Source organism: Rhinolophus sinicus, chromosome 6 (genome assembly GCF_057876585.1).
Source record: "Rhinolophus sinicus isolate RSI-liver-muscle chromosome 6, RSI-T2T, whole genome shotgun sequence".
Lineage (NCBI taxonomy): Eukaryota > Metazoa > Chordata > Mammalia > Chiroptera > Rhinolophidae > Rhinolophus > Rhinolophus sinicus.
This window is the reverse complement of record NC_142506.1, coordinates 66,536,995-66,553,458: the sequence shown is the minus strand read 5'-3', so window position 1 is coordinate 66,553,458 and position 16,464 is coordinate 66,536,995. Positions and strand designations below refer to the sequence as shown.

Here is a 16,464-nt window from a genome sequence, read left to right as displayed (position 1 = left end):
TTATCCATTCAATTGTTAATGATCTGTTGACTGGGTTGTATGGGTCTATTTCTCGGCTTTCTCTTCTGTTCCGATGATCTGTTTGTCTATTATTTTGCGAATACCACACTGTCTCCATTACTGTAGCTTTACAGTTAAGTTTTGAAGTCTTCCAACTTTGTTTTTCATCAATATTGTGTTTGCTATTTTAGGTATTTGTCTCTCCATATAAACATTAGCATTCGTTTGCTGGTAATCCGCCTAGTTGGGTTTAGACCACAAGTTCTGATCAACCTTCAGTGGGTACGGCTTCAATGTCAGTTCCATTTTCAAAGCCTTTACAGTAATAATTATATCAGTTCCATGTGTGTATCACCCACTGGCCAGTCTGGAGTCCAGGTGGTGGTCTGTCTCTTAACTCAGTTCTCAAAGTCTAGTCTGCTATTAGATCCACGCAGCTTCCTGGTGACCACAGGAATTCATAAACAACATAAAGGGATTGCTTTCCTGAGCTGTCCCTTCTCTTTAATCGTCCTGGTCCTCTCCTGTTCCTTAGGGCTGCCCTGTTTGGTCCTCTGGCCAGAAAGCTGAAGCTTTAGTTATGCTGGAGTGTCCTGTTCTTTCCAAAACCATTTTGCATAAGTAAGCTTAACTTTACTTGGATAAATGTTTTAGTTACTTACACATGTCTTCATAGTAAGAGAAGTAATGTGTTATGCACATCATTTCTCGTCAGGTTGAAGGGTAGGAACAAAACCAAAGTCGACACGTAGTGGAGGGATAAGGCTGTATCTATTGGGAAAAAAACCTAGACGGTCAGCAGGGTGTACATGTGTTTTCCCTACCTGCCCTCACCTGTGGATCGGGGTGTGTGGGCCAAGCACAGATGCGTGCAGAACAGGAAGAGCTATCAAGATGGTGATGCTAGCCTCTGTAGTGCTTCCCTCTTATGTAAGGAATGTTGAGATGCAGCAGGGAGTTTTCCCTAGGGCCCATTCCAATCTTATCACTGTTTGGAGTGTTTTAGCCAAAGGAATGGTTTTATTGCTAGAAGAACATCCAGAGCTTGGTGACCAGTAGCCAGGGGCCATTTACATACCTGCAGCCAGAATCAGCTTGAGACTTTGTGTCTCTTTCTGTTGAGCTGCCATATTGCTGGGTTAAGTGAGGAGTTAGGGAGTGGGGTAGTGTGGGAAGGAAGCAGTCTGGTTGGTTTATCACTTCTCAAGTCTTTCTAGAATTCTGCTTTTTAAACATGTACCTGTAATTCCTAAATTTGGGAAAAGGACGTAATTGTATTTCTAATGAGTAAATAGTCTCACTTATTTCTCAGATTCCTGGGTTTATATTACCAGGCCTGTAATGTGATGGTATAGGATCCCTCCCATAAGTAGTTTCCAATCATTATAAGATAGTTTAGTCATCTTGATGAAAGGGGGATATAAGATTCAGAGATAATATTCATAGGAAATTACGTAGAACCAGTAGATAGCAAAATATTATAGTTTTATTTTGACTCTTCTAATATGTTATTCTAATTTAAAATAAATTTGCTTATATTTCTTACATCTCTGGAATACAAATGCAATGTAATATCAGGAATGAGAGAAGGATTTCTGAATTGGCTACAGCTGTGTTCAGGTAGAAACTAAACTACATACAAAAGAGACAAATGTCTTTTTCAAAAATATATTGTTTTTCTAATGTGTTAGTTTTTAAGCATAATGTTAGAAAAATTAATACTTTCAAAGATGTTACGTATAGAAAGTTATGTCTCTTTTACTTTGTGTCCTTTCCTACCTTTTTCAGAAATATTGGAGAAGATATTCCACTAGAAAAAAATTTCTGCAATTGAAGTATTCCTCAATCATCCTGCAATCGAGGATAAGAATGATAATTGCTGTTGCTTCTTATAAACGATATCTTTGGGCTACAGTTACAATTCAGAGGCATTGGCGTGCTTGCTTAAGAAGAAAACAGGATCAGCAGAGATATAAAATGCTAAAATCATCAACCCTTATAATCCAGTCTATGTTCAGAAGATGGAAGCGACGTAAAATCCAATTACAAATAAAAGCTACCATAATATTGCAAAGAGCCTTTAGACAATGGCATATCAGAAAACGAGCTAAAGAAGAAAAATCTGCTGTTGTCATACAATCGTGGTACAGAATGCACAGAGAATTACGGAGATACATTCATATTAGATCTTGTATTGTTATCATCCAGGCAAGATTTCGGTGCTTTCAAGCCCAAAAGTTATATAGAAGAAAGAAAGAGTCTATACTGACTATCCAGAGGTTCTACCAGGCATATCTGAAAGGGAAGACTGAGCGCACCAAGTATTTGCAGAAACGGGCTGCAGCCATTCGACTACAGGCTGCTTTCAGGGGAATGAAAGCTCGTCATTTACACAGACAAATTAGAGCTGCTTGTGTTCTGCAGTCATATTGGAGAATGAGACGAGAGAGATTTCGATTTCTGAACCTTAAGAAAATTACCATCAAATTGCAGGCACACATAAGAAAATATCAGCAAGTACAGAAATATAAGAAGATGAAGAAAGCCACCCTTGTAATTCAGATTCATTTTCGAGCTTACATTTCAGCCAAGAAAGTTCTAGCATCTTACCAGAAAACACATTCTGCTGTCATTGTTCTACAGTCTGCATATAGAAGGATGCAAGCCAGGAAAAAGTTTAATCACATCCTCAGATCTATTGTAAAGATTCAGTCATACTATAGAGCTTATATTTCCAGAAAAAAGTTTCTGAGCCTAAAACATGCTACCGTAAAGGTACAGTCAATTGTCAAGATGAAACAAACTCGCAAACAATATTTACATATAAGAGCAGCTGCGCTGTGTATTCAGCAGTGGTATCGGTCCATAAAAATGTCTGCACTAGAGAGAGAAGAATTCAGGCAGGTGCGGGAATCTTGTATAAAACTGCAAGCTTTTGTTAGAGGCTACCTGGTTCGAAAGCAGATAAGGTTGCAAAGAAAAGCTGCTATTTCACTGCAGTCTTATTTCAGAATGAGAAAGATGCGGCAGCACTATCTGAAAATTTGTAAAGCAGCTGTTGTCATTCAGAATTACTACTGTGCATACAAAGCACGAGTCAATCAGAGGAAGAACTCACAAGTCAAAAGAGCAGTTACTCGTCTGCAGGCAGTGTACAGAGGTTATAAAGTACGCCAGCTAATCAAGCAGCAATCCATAGCAGCTCTGAAAATTCAAACTGCTTTTAGAGGTTATAGTAGAAGGATGAAATATCGGTCTGTGCTTCAGTCTGCTCTCAAGATACAGAGGTGGTATAGGACACACAAGGCTGTTTGCGATCTGAGAACACATTTTTTAAAGACAAGGACAGCCGTGATTTCTCTCCAGTCTGCTTATCGTGGCTGGAAAGTTCGGGAGCAGATCAGAAGGGAGCGTGAAGCTGCAGTGAAAATTCAGTCTGCTTTTAGGATGGCCAAGTCCCAGAAGCAGTTCAGGGTGCTGAAAGGAGCAGCGTTGGTCATCCAGCAGCATCAGAGGGCGTGGAGTGTGGGAAGGAAGGAACGTATGGACTACATTGAGCTCCGCTGTGCTGCAGTGATGCTCCAGGCCATGTGGAAGAGGAAACTAGTGAGAAGACAGATTCAAAAGCAACACGAATGTGCTGTCATCATACAGTCCTGCTATAGGATGTATGTGCAACAAAAGAAGTGGAGAGCCATGAAAAGAGCTGCCCGTCTGATTCAAGTGTATTACAGGGCTTACAGAACTGGAGGGAAACAGCAGCATGTGTATTTAAGAACCAAAGCAGCCGTAGTGATTTTACAGTCAGCTTACCGAAGGATGAGAGTGAGAAGAAAAATAAAAGAGCGCAACAAAGCCGCAGTCACTATACAGTCTAAATATAGAGCTTACAAACGCAATCAGAAAAATGCAGCATATAGGGCTTCAGCTATTATCATTCAGAGATGGTACCGAAATATTAAAATTGCAAGCCATCAACGTAAGGATTATCTTAATTTAAAGAAAACAGCAGTCAAAATCCAAGCTATTTATAGAGGTGTTAGAGTAAGAAGACATATTCAACATATGCACCTGGCAGCCACCTTTATTAAAGCCATGTTTAAAATGCATCAAGCAAAAAGAAGATACCATAAAACGAGAAGAGCAGCTCTCGTAATACAAGTAAGATATAGAGCCTATTATCGGGGTAAAACTCAGCGTGCAAAGTACTTGGCAATTCTGAAAGCTGTTAATATTCTTCAGGCCAGTTTTAGAGGAGCGAGAGTTAGGCAGACGCTAAGGGAGATGCAGACTGCGGCAACACTCATTCAGTCACACTACAGAAGGTACAGACAGCAAACATGTTTTAATAAGTTAAAGAAGGCGACAAAGACAGTACAGCAAAGGTACCGGGCCGTGAAGGCAAGAAATGTACAGTTTCAAAGGTATAACAAATTAAGGCATTCTGTGATCCACATTCAGGCTGTTTTTAGAGGGATGAAAACTAGAAGACATTTAAAAGTTATGCATTTAGCAGCAACGCTTATTCAGAGGAGATTCAGAACTCTGATGATGAGAAGAAGATTCCTGTCTCTCAGGAAAACTGCTCTTTGGTTGCAGAGACAATATCGTGCAAATGTTTGTGCAAAGCATCACTTACACTTTCTACGGTTACAAAAAGCCGTCATTAAAATCCAGTCGTCATACAGAAGATGGATGGTAAGGAAAAAGATGCAAGAAATGCGCAGGGCTGCTACTCTCATCCAGGCTGCTTTCAGAATGCACAGAGCACGTGGGCGATACCAGGCCTTGAAACTCGCCTCAATCCTAATTCAGGAACATTACCGAGCCGGCAGAGCTGCAAAACTGCAAAGAGAAAATTACGTGAGACAGAGGCACTCTGCTGTGGTCATTCAAGCTGCGTACAAGGGAATGAAAGCGAGACAGCTTTTAAGGGAAAGACACAGAGCTGCTCTCATAATACAGAGCACATATAGAATGTACAGGCAGTATGTTTTCTACCAAAAGGTTCGGTGGGCTACAAAAGTAATACAAGAAAAATACAGAGCAAATAAAAAGCAAGCCCTTGAGCACAAGGCACCCAAGAAAGCAACGACCTGTATTCAGGCAGGTTTCCAGGACATGGTCTTAAGGGAGAGTGAGGGCGAGCATCAGGCTGCCATTATTGTTCAGAAGCATTTTAAAGGCTTTAAAATGAGGAAGCGCTATCTCCACCTCAGAGCAGCGGTGGTTTTTGTTCAGAGGAGATACAGAGCACTCACTGCAGAGCGTCCCCGAGCAGCGGTTCGCGGCCAGCCTTCGTACCGGGGCTCTAAGGTGCGAAGTGATACCCAGCACGCGCACCTGGCTGCCACCTGCATCCATTCCTTCTCCAGAATGCACGGGGCCAACACTGACTTCCAAGCGAGGAGAACTGCCGCTGTTGTCATACAGAATTATTATAGGTCATATGTCAGGGGAAAAATGGAAAGAAAACGCTTCTTAGCAGTTCAGAGAGCTGTACGAACTCTTCAGGCCGCTTTCAGGGGCATGAAAGTAAGACAGAGACTGAAAACCATGTCGGAGGCCAAGATGGCGGCCCCCGCCGAGCGGCCAGCACCACCGGGTCATCCAGCTGGAGCTCAGCATGACCCCGTTCACAGCTCAGCCACTGCGCCGCAGAAGCACCCTGACGCCTCTCTGCTCGCTCCTGCACAGGAAGCAGAGTGGCATTCTCCAGGTCAGACTGCAGTGACAGTCCAGAAAGCTTCTCGTGAAACGGTCCCAAGAAAATTGGCAACACCGAGGTGTGCTGCCCTGCGAATTCAGTCCTTCCTTCAGATGGCTGTGTGCCGAAGAAGATTCCTTCAGCAGAAAAGAGCTGCGGTCTCCTTACAGCAGTGTTTCCGGGCCTGGCGGGCCAGGAAGCAGTTCTTACTGTACAGAAAAGCAGCAGTGGTTCTACAGAATCACCACAGAGCTCATTTGTCTGCAAAACACCAGCGGGAAGTGTATTTACAAACTAGGAGCAGTGTTATCCTTCTTCAGGCCAGCATGAGAGGATTTCTGCAGAAACGGAAGTTGCAGAAAATGAAAGAGAGCGCCTTAAAAATCCAGGTATTTGTGCATTGAAGTATTAGGCTTTCATCCTTTCTTTGACCAGTATTTGTTAGAATTTATAAAATGAGTTCAAGCACGTCATAAAGACTAATACTTAGTTTACATGTCCATTTCATTTGCCTTCCAAAATGGAGCGTTTTTGAGAGTGGGAAAAGGGCTCAAGGATAATTTACCCAAAGCAGCACAGAACTGGGGTTCTGGATAATCACCCTATGCTTCGTGCATTTTGCTAGGTGTTTGTTATAGCATTCCTGGAAGCATTTTGAGAATATGGTTTGATTAATGGGAGTTCTCTGTTTGGTAAAATGATTAAGTTGAGGTAAAGTGATATTTGGCATAATTTAGGCCAAATGGGATAACTTTATTCTCTTACTGATCTGTTCATCAGCACTTCTAAGGCTAAATAGACATATGTACTTTATTCAGAGTGTTGAGCACTTTTGGTTTCCCTTAAAGCATTTTTATTTTGTTGGAGAGAGGCCAATCCAGGAGCTGAATCTGGGTACTTCAGTTATTTCTAGTCTACCTGTGATAACCTGGGCATTAAACCTAGGTGTATGTGATATGTTGGTATCTTGCTGGGTTCCTGTTAAGCTTAGAAATAATGTTTTCATTCAACAAAAAATGGCAGATGCTGGCAATATGCCAAGTACTATAGTGAGCGATAGGAATAGATGGTCAGCTATACTTAGTTGCTGTCCTCAGAAAACTTAATTGAGCAAGGAGGAATAATATAATCTAAAATGAGAGAGAGCGGAGAAGGGAAGCCTAACATTTCTAAATATTTGTTAGGGTTATACCAGGCTTAGCTGTTGGCCAGCCACACTATGGGTGATGGAGCACGTAGCGGGTGTTCACTGTGGGAAACACCCCCTTTTCCCCAGGGCCCGTTAGGCATCAGGCCTGCGTGAGTCTGATAGAAGAGTCATGACTATATTTCTACCGTTGATTTTGTCTGCTTAGCCTTGTATAAACTGTCTTGAATACTGATTTTTTTCAATTTACAAAACCCAACATTTCATTGCATATGTGTTATATTTATGTGTTTCATAGGCTGCGTGGAGAAGATATAAAGCCTGGAAATATGTGTGTAAAGTGAAGGCTGCCTGCAAGATTCAAGCGTGGTACAGGTGTTGGAAAGCACGTAAAGAATACCTAGCTATATTAAAAGCTGTTAAAACCATTCAAGCTTGCTTCTGTACCAAACTAGAGAGAACACGGTAATGTCTCAGAGCTATGTGGGAGAGTCTTCATATAAGTCTTTATATAAAATAATACTGCTCATTGATTTTTATTTTAAATATTTGCTATGCTTAATATGTATAGTTCATTTTGTTGGTGTTTTCTCCATTAATGAAACAAGATGTATCTCTAAGGCTGTCTTATTTTTTGAGATAGAGCCTTGATGCTGTCTATAATTTAGTAAAAAGTATTTACTTGAACTTGATAAATTAGTTCAGGTTCAAAGGGATGAAGGTAAGGACTGAGGGGAGGGAGGTAAATAAAATAATCTAGTAAATCTTGGTTTTCCTTTTGTGCACTTGTCCATTTGGTTTGCTGATTTAGCTACTGGAAAATTTTGTTTTACTTAGTTTCTCTCTCTCTCTCTCTCTCTCTCTCTTCACTTTGCACTATTCCCTGCTATACTCTATCCTTAATGATGAAGTCCTAATTACTAAATTGTTTCTTTTGATCGTATTTCCCTGCTCCTAGTTCATTTCTTTTAAGCACATTTTCAGAAGCTCTTACCAGATTATCTATGTTATTCTTTATTTCATAGTATACGAACTTTCCTTCAGTCCCCAGAAATGATGAAGCATTATCAGTCACTGCTGGTTTGAAAGTTCTTTTTAGGAGCGCACACTCGTGTTCCTTGGTCAGCTCCATGGTTAGATGCAGGGCTGATCACCTGAACTTGTAGTTTATACTCAGCTGTGTGAAAGGCCAGAATCTAATATTCCTGCAGCAAAAAGCTGAATTTTTCTCATGACACTAAGCTTTATTTTCTGAGAAATGTGGCAACGTGCCTTAAGTTAATCTTTCTGCCTTTTCCACGTTAGCAAGAACAGATCAAAAGCCTGACCATGCTCAGTTTTTATCTGTTATCACTATGTTGATGCCTAAAGGTCAATCTCTAGCCCTCATGAGGTTTTAAATTTTTCTCCAATTCTGTTTACAGATTATTTCTTTTTAGATATTTTGTTGATGTCTATCTTTTCTTTCAAATGCGTTTTCATTTCTCATTTGCCTTATCTATGGGCCTTATCTATTCTAATCTCCCTGGTTCTCTTCTTGACCACCTCCTGTCTGCTCAAAGGCTCCCTTGCAACATGCACTCAGATTTTATATTCTACAATTATTTACCACCCTCTCCCCCCGCTTTACCTGGGCTTTGTCTGCATCTGGTTAATCATACTATCCTGTTCAGATTTCTTTGTCATTCTGCAACTTCATATTTCTTGCCCACTGGAATATTGCCAATTGCAAAACTTTTTTTTCAATGTGTGTGTGTGTAAAATTATGATTGCTAGAACTTAAGTATATTCTTCCACTTTGATTCTCTCCATTCTTATATTGTCTTTATCCTCTACTATATAAATGGAGAGGGGTCAATAAGTACTTATTAAATAGATTAAAGTAATTTGAAATTGCTTTCTAATATCTACATTTTAGGTTTTTGAATGTGAGATCATCAGCAATTATCATTCAGAGAAAATGGAGAGCTAGACTTTCTGGAAGAATAGCTCGTGAACACTTCTTAATGATGAAAGTAAGTCTAAAAATAAATGCGGCTCATTTGCGAAGAACTACTTTAGGACAGAAAACAAAAAGAGTATTTTTAAGAACTAACAATACATTATTTCAGACACATCATTGCCGTCAATTAAAACCTATATTTACTCACAAAAATACCATTTGTGAATATTTTTGTTTATGTATATGTGCATTTATAAAATATTCTCAAACCCAACTTTGAAGTAACTTAGAATAAATAATTTATTTGGGAAAAGTGTTAATAGATAAAACATTTTGTATAGTTTAAGTGACACATTTAATAACATACTCTTCAAGCCACAAGTGGTGATCTATTTAAAATATTTAACATCAAATCTTTACAATAGCTACAATACCTATGGTCTTTTATTAAAGAAATGAAAATTAACAATTTTACTTTTAAATTTTCAATTGCGTGTAGTATGCACTAAGATTCTAGCCATTACTGTTATTGTACCTACTGTATATTTACTAATTTGATCCTCCTCAGAACTCTGAGGTGTAGTTATTGGAGTACCCGTTGTGAGGTCTAGGGGAGGTAAGGTCACTTACTCAAGCTCATTCTCCTCGTAGGTGGGGAATCGATGTTGTGAAACAAACCTGGCTTCCCCTTCAATTCCTGTACTTTTTACGTGTCTTAGAATCTGATTGTCAGGATGTCATATAACAGGAATCTAAGATGGGCCTGTAGTATGTGGTGGTTCTTGAAGCACCACACAGTTTCCCTCGCAGCTGTTCACAGGGCCCATTGCGTTCTCTGTTGGACCTAGCGTTTTTATTAAATGCTTTGTCCTCTGGTGACATTGGCCCTTTCCCCTCAGGTGACATTGGCCCTTTCCCCTCAGGTGACATTGGCCCTTTCCCCTCACTGTGAGAAGTATCAAGAGGGTGAGAGGGAAAGGGCACCAGGTGTCTGGCTACTGACCCTGGCTTGCGCCATTATCCAAACTTCATTCTTGGGTTAGAAATTATACGCCGTCACCTTTTCTTACCTGTGCAATATGACATTCTTAAGCTAAGAATGTGAAAAGTGTCGTTGTTATGCTATTTCACTCTACATTGAGAAACTCCAGAACCTCCAGTGGATTGCAATTATTATTTCTATCTAATCAGACCACTTGTGATTTTTTTTTCCCTGGTAGAGACATCGAGCTGCTTGTTTGATCCAAACAAATTTTAGAGGATATAAAGCAAGGCAGCGATTCTGTCGGCAGAAGTCTGCCGCTTTGACCATACAGAGATATGTCCGAGCCTGGAAGTCTGGGAAGAGTGAAAGGACAAAATTTGTTGAATTAAGAAAATCTACAGTTGCTCTACAAGCACTGGTGCGGGGTTGGCTAGTGAGAAAAAGAGTAAGTACTTTTAAGTAGAATATCTCCATCTTAGAAAATTCAAATATTTGATGTTAAATAGTGTTAACAAATTTTAGATTTTGGAGAATAATTTCAGAGCGAATATAACCTTTCATTTGAACTCTCAGCTTCTGTAGAGCCATGTACCCAGATCACTGGTTGCTGTAGAGTTTTGTTCTGTGAACCTGTTTCCCACAGAGGCCCACCAAAAAGGCAAAGTCAGTTTTCTCTTGTGTAATGAAGCTTAACAGAGGGACTGAAAGAAGTCTGAGGGAAGGAGGGCTCCATGTGTGAAGCAGGTGGTTGTTCCAGGGGCCTTTTGCTGCCACCAAGCAACTCTGAGGTGTTGTCACCGCCATTCCCGTGACAACTTCCATGTCTGCAGCCCAACAGAGCCCTTCCTAGGGTGTTCATGATGCTTCCGGCATCAATACATGAAACGCTGGCAAAGACAAGCTAATTACATTTGAAGATCAACTGGAGAAATGTTTTGTATTTTCTTCATTAAATATAAACTGGAGGAGACTTCTCCAAGAGTTGTGCTGGACCTTTGCTAGACTGATACTGGAGAAATCAATTCAGATACTTTTGTCTGATTTATTGGCACCACCTCCAACAGTTTTGCTTGGAATACTGTAACCTTTTTTGGGCTTCGTATTCATATGCTTCTCTCGTAATGACCACATTTAAAGCCTTAACTCGATGTGATTGGGTAGTCTAGTTAAATTAAGTGATATTGTTCTTTAGTAAAGTGCCCAAAATATAATTTTGCTTTTTATACCTTGAGTTATGGGTTACAAAAGTGGAAGTATTGTATAATAAAGGATTATAATCACTTTCAGTTACAATGTGAATAATTTTCATAGTTAACAGTTAATTATTACTAATTTATATAATTTGACATTGAGAATATACAGAAGTAAATATTGATTGAAGGTCACATATGTGGTTATTAATTTTTTTGTCTCCTTTAGATTTTAGAACAGAGAGCCAGCACTAGGCGTCTTCACTTCACAGCTGCTGCCTATTACCACCTGTCCGCTCTTAGAATTCAAAGAGCATATCGACGCCGCCTGGCACTGAAGAACGCTGAAAAGCACGTTAATTCAGTCATCTGTATTCAGGTTAGCTTTCCTTTTGCAGTGAAACGATAGGATATATTTTTTGATATTTAACAAACAATTTCCAAGTACCTTATGGTAAGGCCATAGAAATTCACCCTTTGGCCATAAGGTTGTTGGGATGATTTGATGCGTTAGGAGTAGGTTGATGTTTTGTGACACAGAACTAAAGCTGTGAATTACTGTCTGAAGTCATGGTACTCATTTATGCTCCGACGAGCGAAGGCTGAGGGTCCCTGCCTCTCTCTGTCCTTGCCAACACGTGTGTTGTGTGCTTTTTAAAATGTGTTCTTTATTTCATATACTTTGTCCATTTTTCTTTTGGGTGCATTTTTCTTTCTTTTGCACCTCAGCGATTAGGTGCATGTTTGTTCTTTTTTAATGCTCTGTAGGAGTTCTTTCTGTTTGTGCATGTTAACATATATTTACACACAAAATATTGAGTGAAGACACAAATTGCAGAATGATACATGCAGCTTGATAGAATTTATGTAAGTGGTGAAATGAAGGCAGTGCTGTCTAGGCTCAGTTTACACGCAGATGCACCCACGTGGCCTGGGAATGGAGGGGTGATTTCCAATGTTCTGTTAATTAATGTTCTGCTTATTTAATTTATGTGTACTTGTTTGTTTTTAAAACACTGAAGTTAAAAAGAAATCATGTTTTAAACAGAGATGGTTTCGAGCAAGATTGCAGCTTCAGAAGTTTATGCAGATATATCATAGCATCATAAAAATTCAGCATGAAGTTCAAGAACGTAAGAGGAAGCAAAATAGGGCGGCATCAGTAATACAGAAGGCTGTACGCCGTTTTCTCTTCCGTAAAAAGCAGGAAAAATTTAGTAATGGAATCATTAAAATTCAGGTAACTGAAAATATTTTGATTTTAGTTCAAGACTTTGGTTTGCAATTCATTTATATGATAGCCAACATTTAAAAAATGCAGTCACATACTTTTTAAAAAGCTGAGAGTAGCAAGTAGGGTAACTTCTAAACAGTACGTTACCGTAATTTCATTGCTAAGCCCTTGATTTTCCAATTCCCTGGAGGAAGCCTGTGATTGAGAGAAGAAAAGTATATTAGCATTTTAAATGGAGTTATATATCTTTGGTCAGTGAATGAACTCCAGTTTATATACAGGAACATCACATGTATTTTGTTTTAGAAGAACTGATTTTGCTATTTCTTAGAACCTGGAGTGAGGTTTTAGTTGCAAAGTATCTGATCACGTCATATAAATTTACTGAAAATATTTACTTCGTGAAAATAGATACGAACATCTATAAGTTCAAAACATTGTGGATTATAATCTTAAAATTCCTGAGTTTTATCTCTTTAAGGCACTGTGGAGAGGCTATTCTTGGAGGAAGAAAAATGACTGTACAAAAATTAAAGCTATACGAAGCAGCCTCCAAATGATTAATGGGGAGATTCGAGAGGAAAGCAAGCTCTACAGAAGAACCGCAGTTGCCCTTCACCACCTGCTGACGTACAAGCACCTTTCAGCTATTCTCGAGGCTTTAAAGCACCTCGGTTAGTTCGTTTGCTTTCACAATGTCTTGTAGAAGGTTTGAAATGCAGTTTTACCTGAGTGTACAGAGAATATTTTAATGATACAGTATTAGCTAAAACCTCACCTTGTTGCTGTGAGTTTCTCTTTTTTTGCCTTGCAGAGGTAGTTACTAGGTTGTCTCCACGTTGTTGTGAAAACATGGCCCAGAGTGGAGCGATTTCTGAAATATTTGTTTTGATCCGAAGTTGCAATCGCAGTGTCCCCTGCATGGAAGTCATCAGTTATGCTGTGCAAGTCCTGCTCAACGTCGCCAAGGTAGTTCCCACGTCAGGGAGGAAAGTGCTGCACTGGCCAGGACACCTGGCTCAGCGATTAGGTGCATGTTTGCTCACCACTGCAACCCAGATCCCAAGTGAAAATCCGTTCATGTGCTGCAAGAGGCTCAGGGGAAAAAAATGTTTAATCTGTTAACATCATTGTTCCTGGAAACACTATTTTTTATGAGTTTATTTCTTCTGTTTTTATAATATTAGTAACAGTGATTACTAGCATTTATTGACTACTTATTTGTTGAGAACTGTCTCTAAGGTATTTCATACTATTATTCCGACTTTATAGAGAAGGAATAATTTTTACATAGGTTCCTCACCTGCAGACTCAGGGGTGGTCAGTGGTAGAGCTGAATTTAGATCCATTTCTGCCTGCCTCTAGAGCTGGTGTCTTTACCCACTGCATTGTATCGAAACGGTAGAACCTCCTCTACCCATGTCTGGCAAAACGTAATAAAGATACTGCTATCACTTAGTTACCCTGTAATACTCTATCTATTGGGATTTGGACTGGTAGCCTCTGTCTGTCCTGAACTCTAATGCATGCAATTAGTGGTATTGAGATGACAGATTTCTCTTCGCCATCCCATCCCTCAGCTCCAACTTAGAGCACGTTACCCCACATTTTGTTACTGAGAAGTAGTGGTTAAGAAAACAGACTCTGAGTCCAGCTTGCCTGGGTTTGCATCCCAGCTCTGCAGCTCCCTACAGGTTACTTAGCCTCTCTGGGCTTCACTTTCTGTATCTGTCAAATGGGTGCCGTAATGGTATCTGCCTCAGGAGGTTGTGAGGATTAAAGAGTCAACAATTGAAAACTGAGGCAGGAGAAATATATTTTAGACTTACTAGTATCAAATATATTTTATTTTAAAGCAAGCTCACCTCGCGCTCAAGAAGTGTGCAATAGGGGAACTAATCAAAGGTTCCGTTTTCATTATCTTACCCTATGATTGACTGTCACAGACAAGCTATCTTTTCCTAAAAGGTTCTCACTAAAATGGCCTTGGCTTTAAGCTTGTTTTATTGACGTCAAGGTGTTCACTTTCAGAGACTATAGATTTGATTCATGTTTTGTGAAAATTTAAAGTAGTTTGGGAAGAAAAAAATTAAAATGCAAGTAGGCCTGTAAGATGGATTGAGAAATGACAGTGCAGTAATAGCACAGTCACCTTATTAAGTCCTTTGCCCTGGCTGCAGACGGTCCCAAAATTTGGCTCTACGCTTCCTGTTTGGTTGGGTTGTTTCTAAGGACATATGTGTTTGCTATAACTTGTATCTCATTCTGTTCTCTTCAAGTATGAGAAAACGACTTCCGCAGTGTACGACGTAGAAAACTGTGTAGATACACTGCTGGAGCTTTTGCAGATGTACCGAGAAAAGCCTGGTGATAAGGTTGCCGACAAGAGCGGAAGTATTTTCACCAAAACCTGTTGTCTGTTAGCTGTTTTATTGAAGACAACGAATCGAGCCTCTGTGAGTGCTAATCAGTTGGTTTCCATTTTAACGTCACTCTCGCCGCAGACTGAAGAATAGGCTTGGGAGAGCATGTGTGGACATAGGGAGGCGATTAAGCAGGGAGGCAAGTGTAGCCATGTGGTGGTCTAGGCCAGAGGTTGTACTTGACCTGGGGTTGTATGACTTTGGGAACTTTGAAGAGGGACGCTCACAAGACTTGGTGACTGAATGCGATGGTACTGACTCTGATATTTGCCTTTTCACTCAGGGAGACCTAAATGTACAATTCTTAGTACCTGCCTTCTTTATACTTGTCTTACAAATTAGCATGTAATTTAAACCAGTCTAATCACTGAACTGAGAGAGCTTGGTTTTTGATTGTTAAAAGCTCAGAGGTTTACTACATAGTGTGAATTTATTATGATTGATTTTGGTAAAATGGAAGGAATGCGAAATTTAATTACTAGTTTTAATAAACGTGCATTTTCTTTTTTAGGATGTTCGAAATAGGTCCAGAGTTGTTGACTATGTTTATAGTCTCTACAAACTAACAGCTCGTAAACATAGAATGAATACTGAAAGAATACTTTATAAGCAAAATAAGAATTCTTCTATAAGTACTTCCTTTATTCCAGAAACACCTGTACGAACCAGAGTGGTTTCAAGGTAAGTGGTGGATGTGTTCTAAAGCATTATGTCACTGTTCATTCATTCATTCATTCATTCAAGAAACATTTATTGAGTACCTACTATAAGCAATATATCGTGTTTAACAATGGAGAAACAACGTATGAACAAGAGTAGAACCTGGTGAATCTAAGGGAGATGATCTCAGTAAATAATGGAGTAAGAAGTCTGTAGCTTTAGCACATTAGGTCTGTGGTTCAGGGCAGAAGAATCAGTCTAGACATTTAAATTAGGGAATCATTAGGCAGCACTGAAGGCCTTGGCGGTGAATGCGATCACCAATGGGGAAAAGAACACACAGAAAAAGTGCCACCTACCACATTGCTGAATATCACTATGGTCCCCTTCAAAGTCCTCCCAAGTATGGCAGGGTGCAGCTAAATGGCATGAGCTGCAGGGAGCAGGACCATCTCCCAGTCTGGAATTAGGACAGTTGTGCTCAGGAGTAACCTCACGTGGTGGGGTAACACGGGTGAGGGTAGCCCTTTAGCAGAACTTTATTAATGGGAGGTTTTGTTCTTTTCACAGACTTAAACCAGGTTGGGTTTTGAGAAGGGACAACATGGAGATCACAAGTCCCCTGCAAGCTATTCGAATGGTGATGGATACACTTGGCATTCCTTATTAGTAAATATAAATGTTTTCAGTGTGTACAGAGAAAAGAAATAGTAAAGCCAATCATGAATGTGTGAAGTGTTTTGGCTCTTTTTGTAGAACTCCTAAAATCTGACTTTGTATTAAAATCGAAGAAATACATGTACTGAATAAACTGTTTTTACATTCTTCATTGTTTCTTTTATTACTTAATAGCTTAATGCACGTAAGAAACTGGTATGTCACAAAATGATTATAACACTGTTATTCACGTCTATTATCTTAAAATATTATGTTAGTTTGAATATCATATTCCTAAAGGGAATAGGATAAGTTATTATCTCTGTTTTATAGATAAATCGAGGCATTTTTCTAAAACAGATGTTGGCGATTTAAGGTTCTGATAACTTACAAGTGAGAAGAGGACTAAATCCCGAGGCCTATGGACAGTCCCCATGTGTGTCCCTGACAACTGGACCGTCCAGACAGGTACGTGACCCCAGGGCAGCGGTGAGAGCAGCCCGCCCCTCGTACAGTAGC

The 16,464-nt window shown here is 39.8% G+C and overlaps 1 protein-coding gene across 1 annotated transcript in view; it reads left to right on the top strand.

Moving 5' to 3' along the window:
• The window catches only part of ASPM (assembly factor for spindle microtubules), a 39,834-nt gene extending 23,721 nt beyond the window's left edge, over positions 1–16,113 (top strand). The window contains exons 18-28 of the mRNA XM_019750944.3: positions 1,789–6,096; positions 7,153–7,319; positions 8,773–8,869; positions 10,017–10,226; positions 11,201–11,350; positions 12,020–12,211; positions 12,687–12,879; positions 13,020–13,174; positions 14,485–14,661; positions 15,140–15,309; positions 15,859–16,113. Coding sequence (XP_019606503.3) covers positions 1,789–6,096; positions 7,153–7,319; positions 8,773–8,869; positions 10,017–10,226; positions 11,201–11,350; positions 12,020–12,211; positions 12,687–12,879; positions 13,020–13,174; positions 14,485–14,661; positions 15,140–15,309; positions 15,859–15,958 — 5,919 coding nt within the window. The 3' untranslated portion in view covers positions 15,959–16,113. The remainder of the gene's footprint in view (positions 1–1,788; positions 6,097–7,152; positions 7,320–8,772; positions 8,870–10,016; positions 10,227–11,200; positions 11,351–12,019; positions 12,212–12,686; positions 12,880–13,019; positions 13,175–14,484; positions 14,662–15,139; positions 15,310–15,858) is intronic.
• The last annotated feature ends 351 nt before the right edge of the window (positions 16,114–16,464 follow it).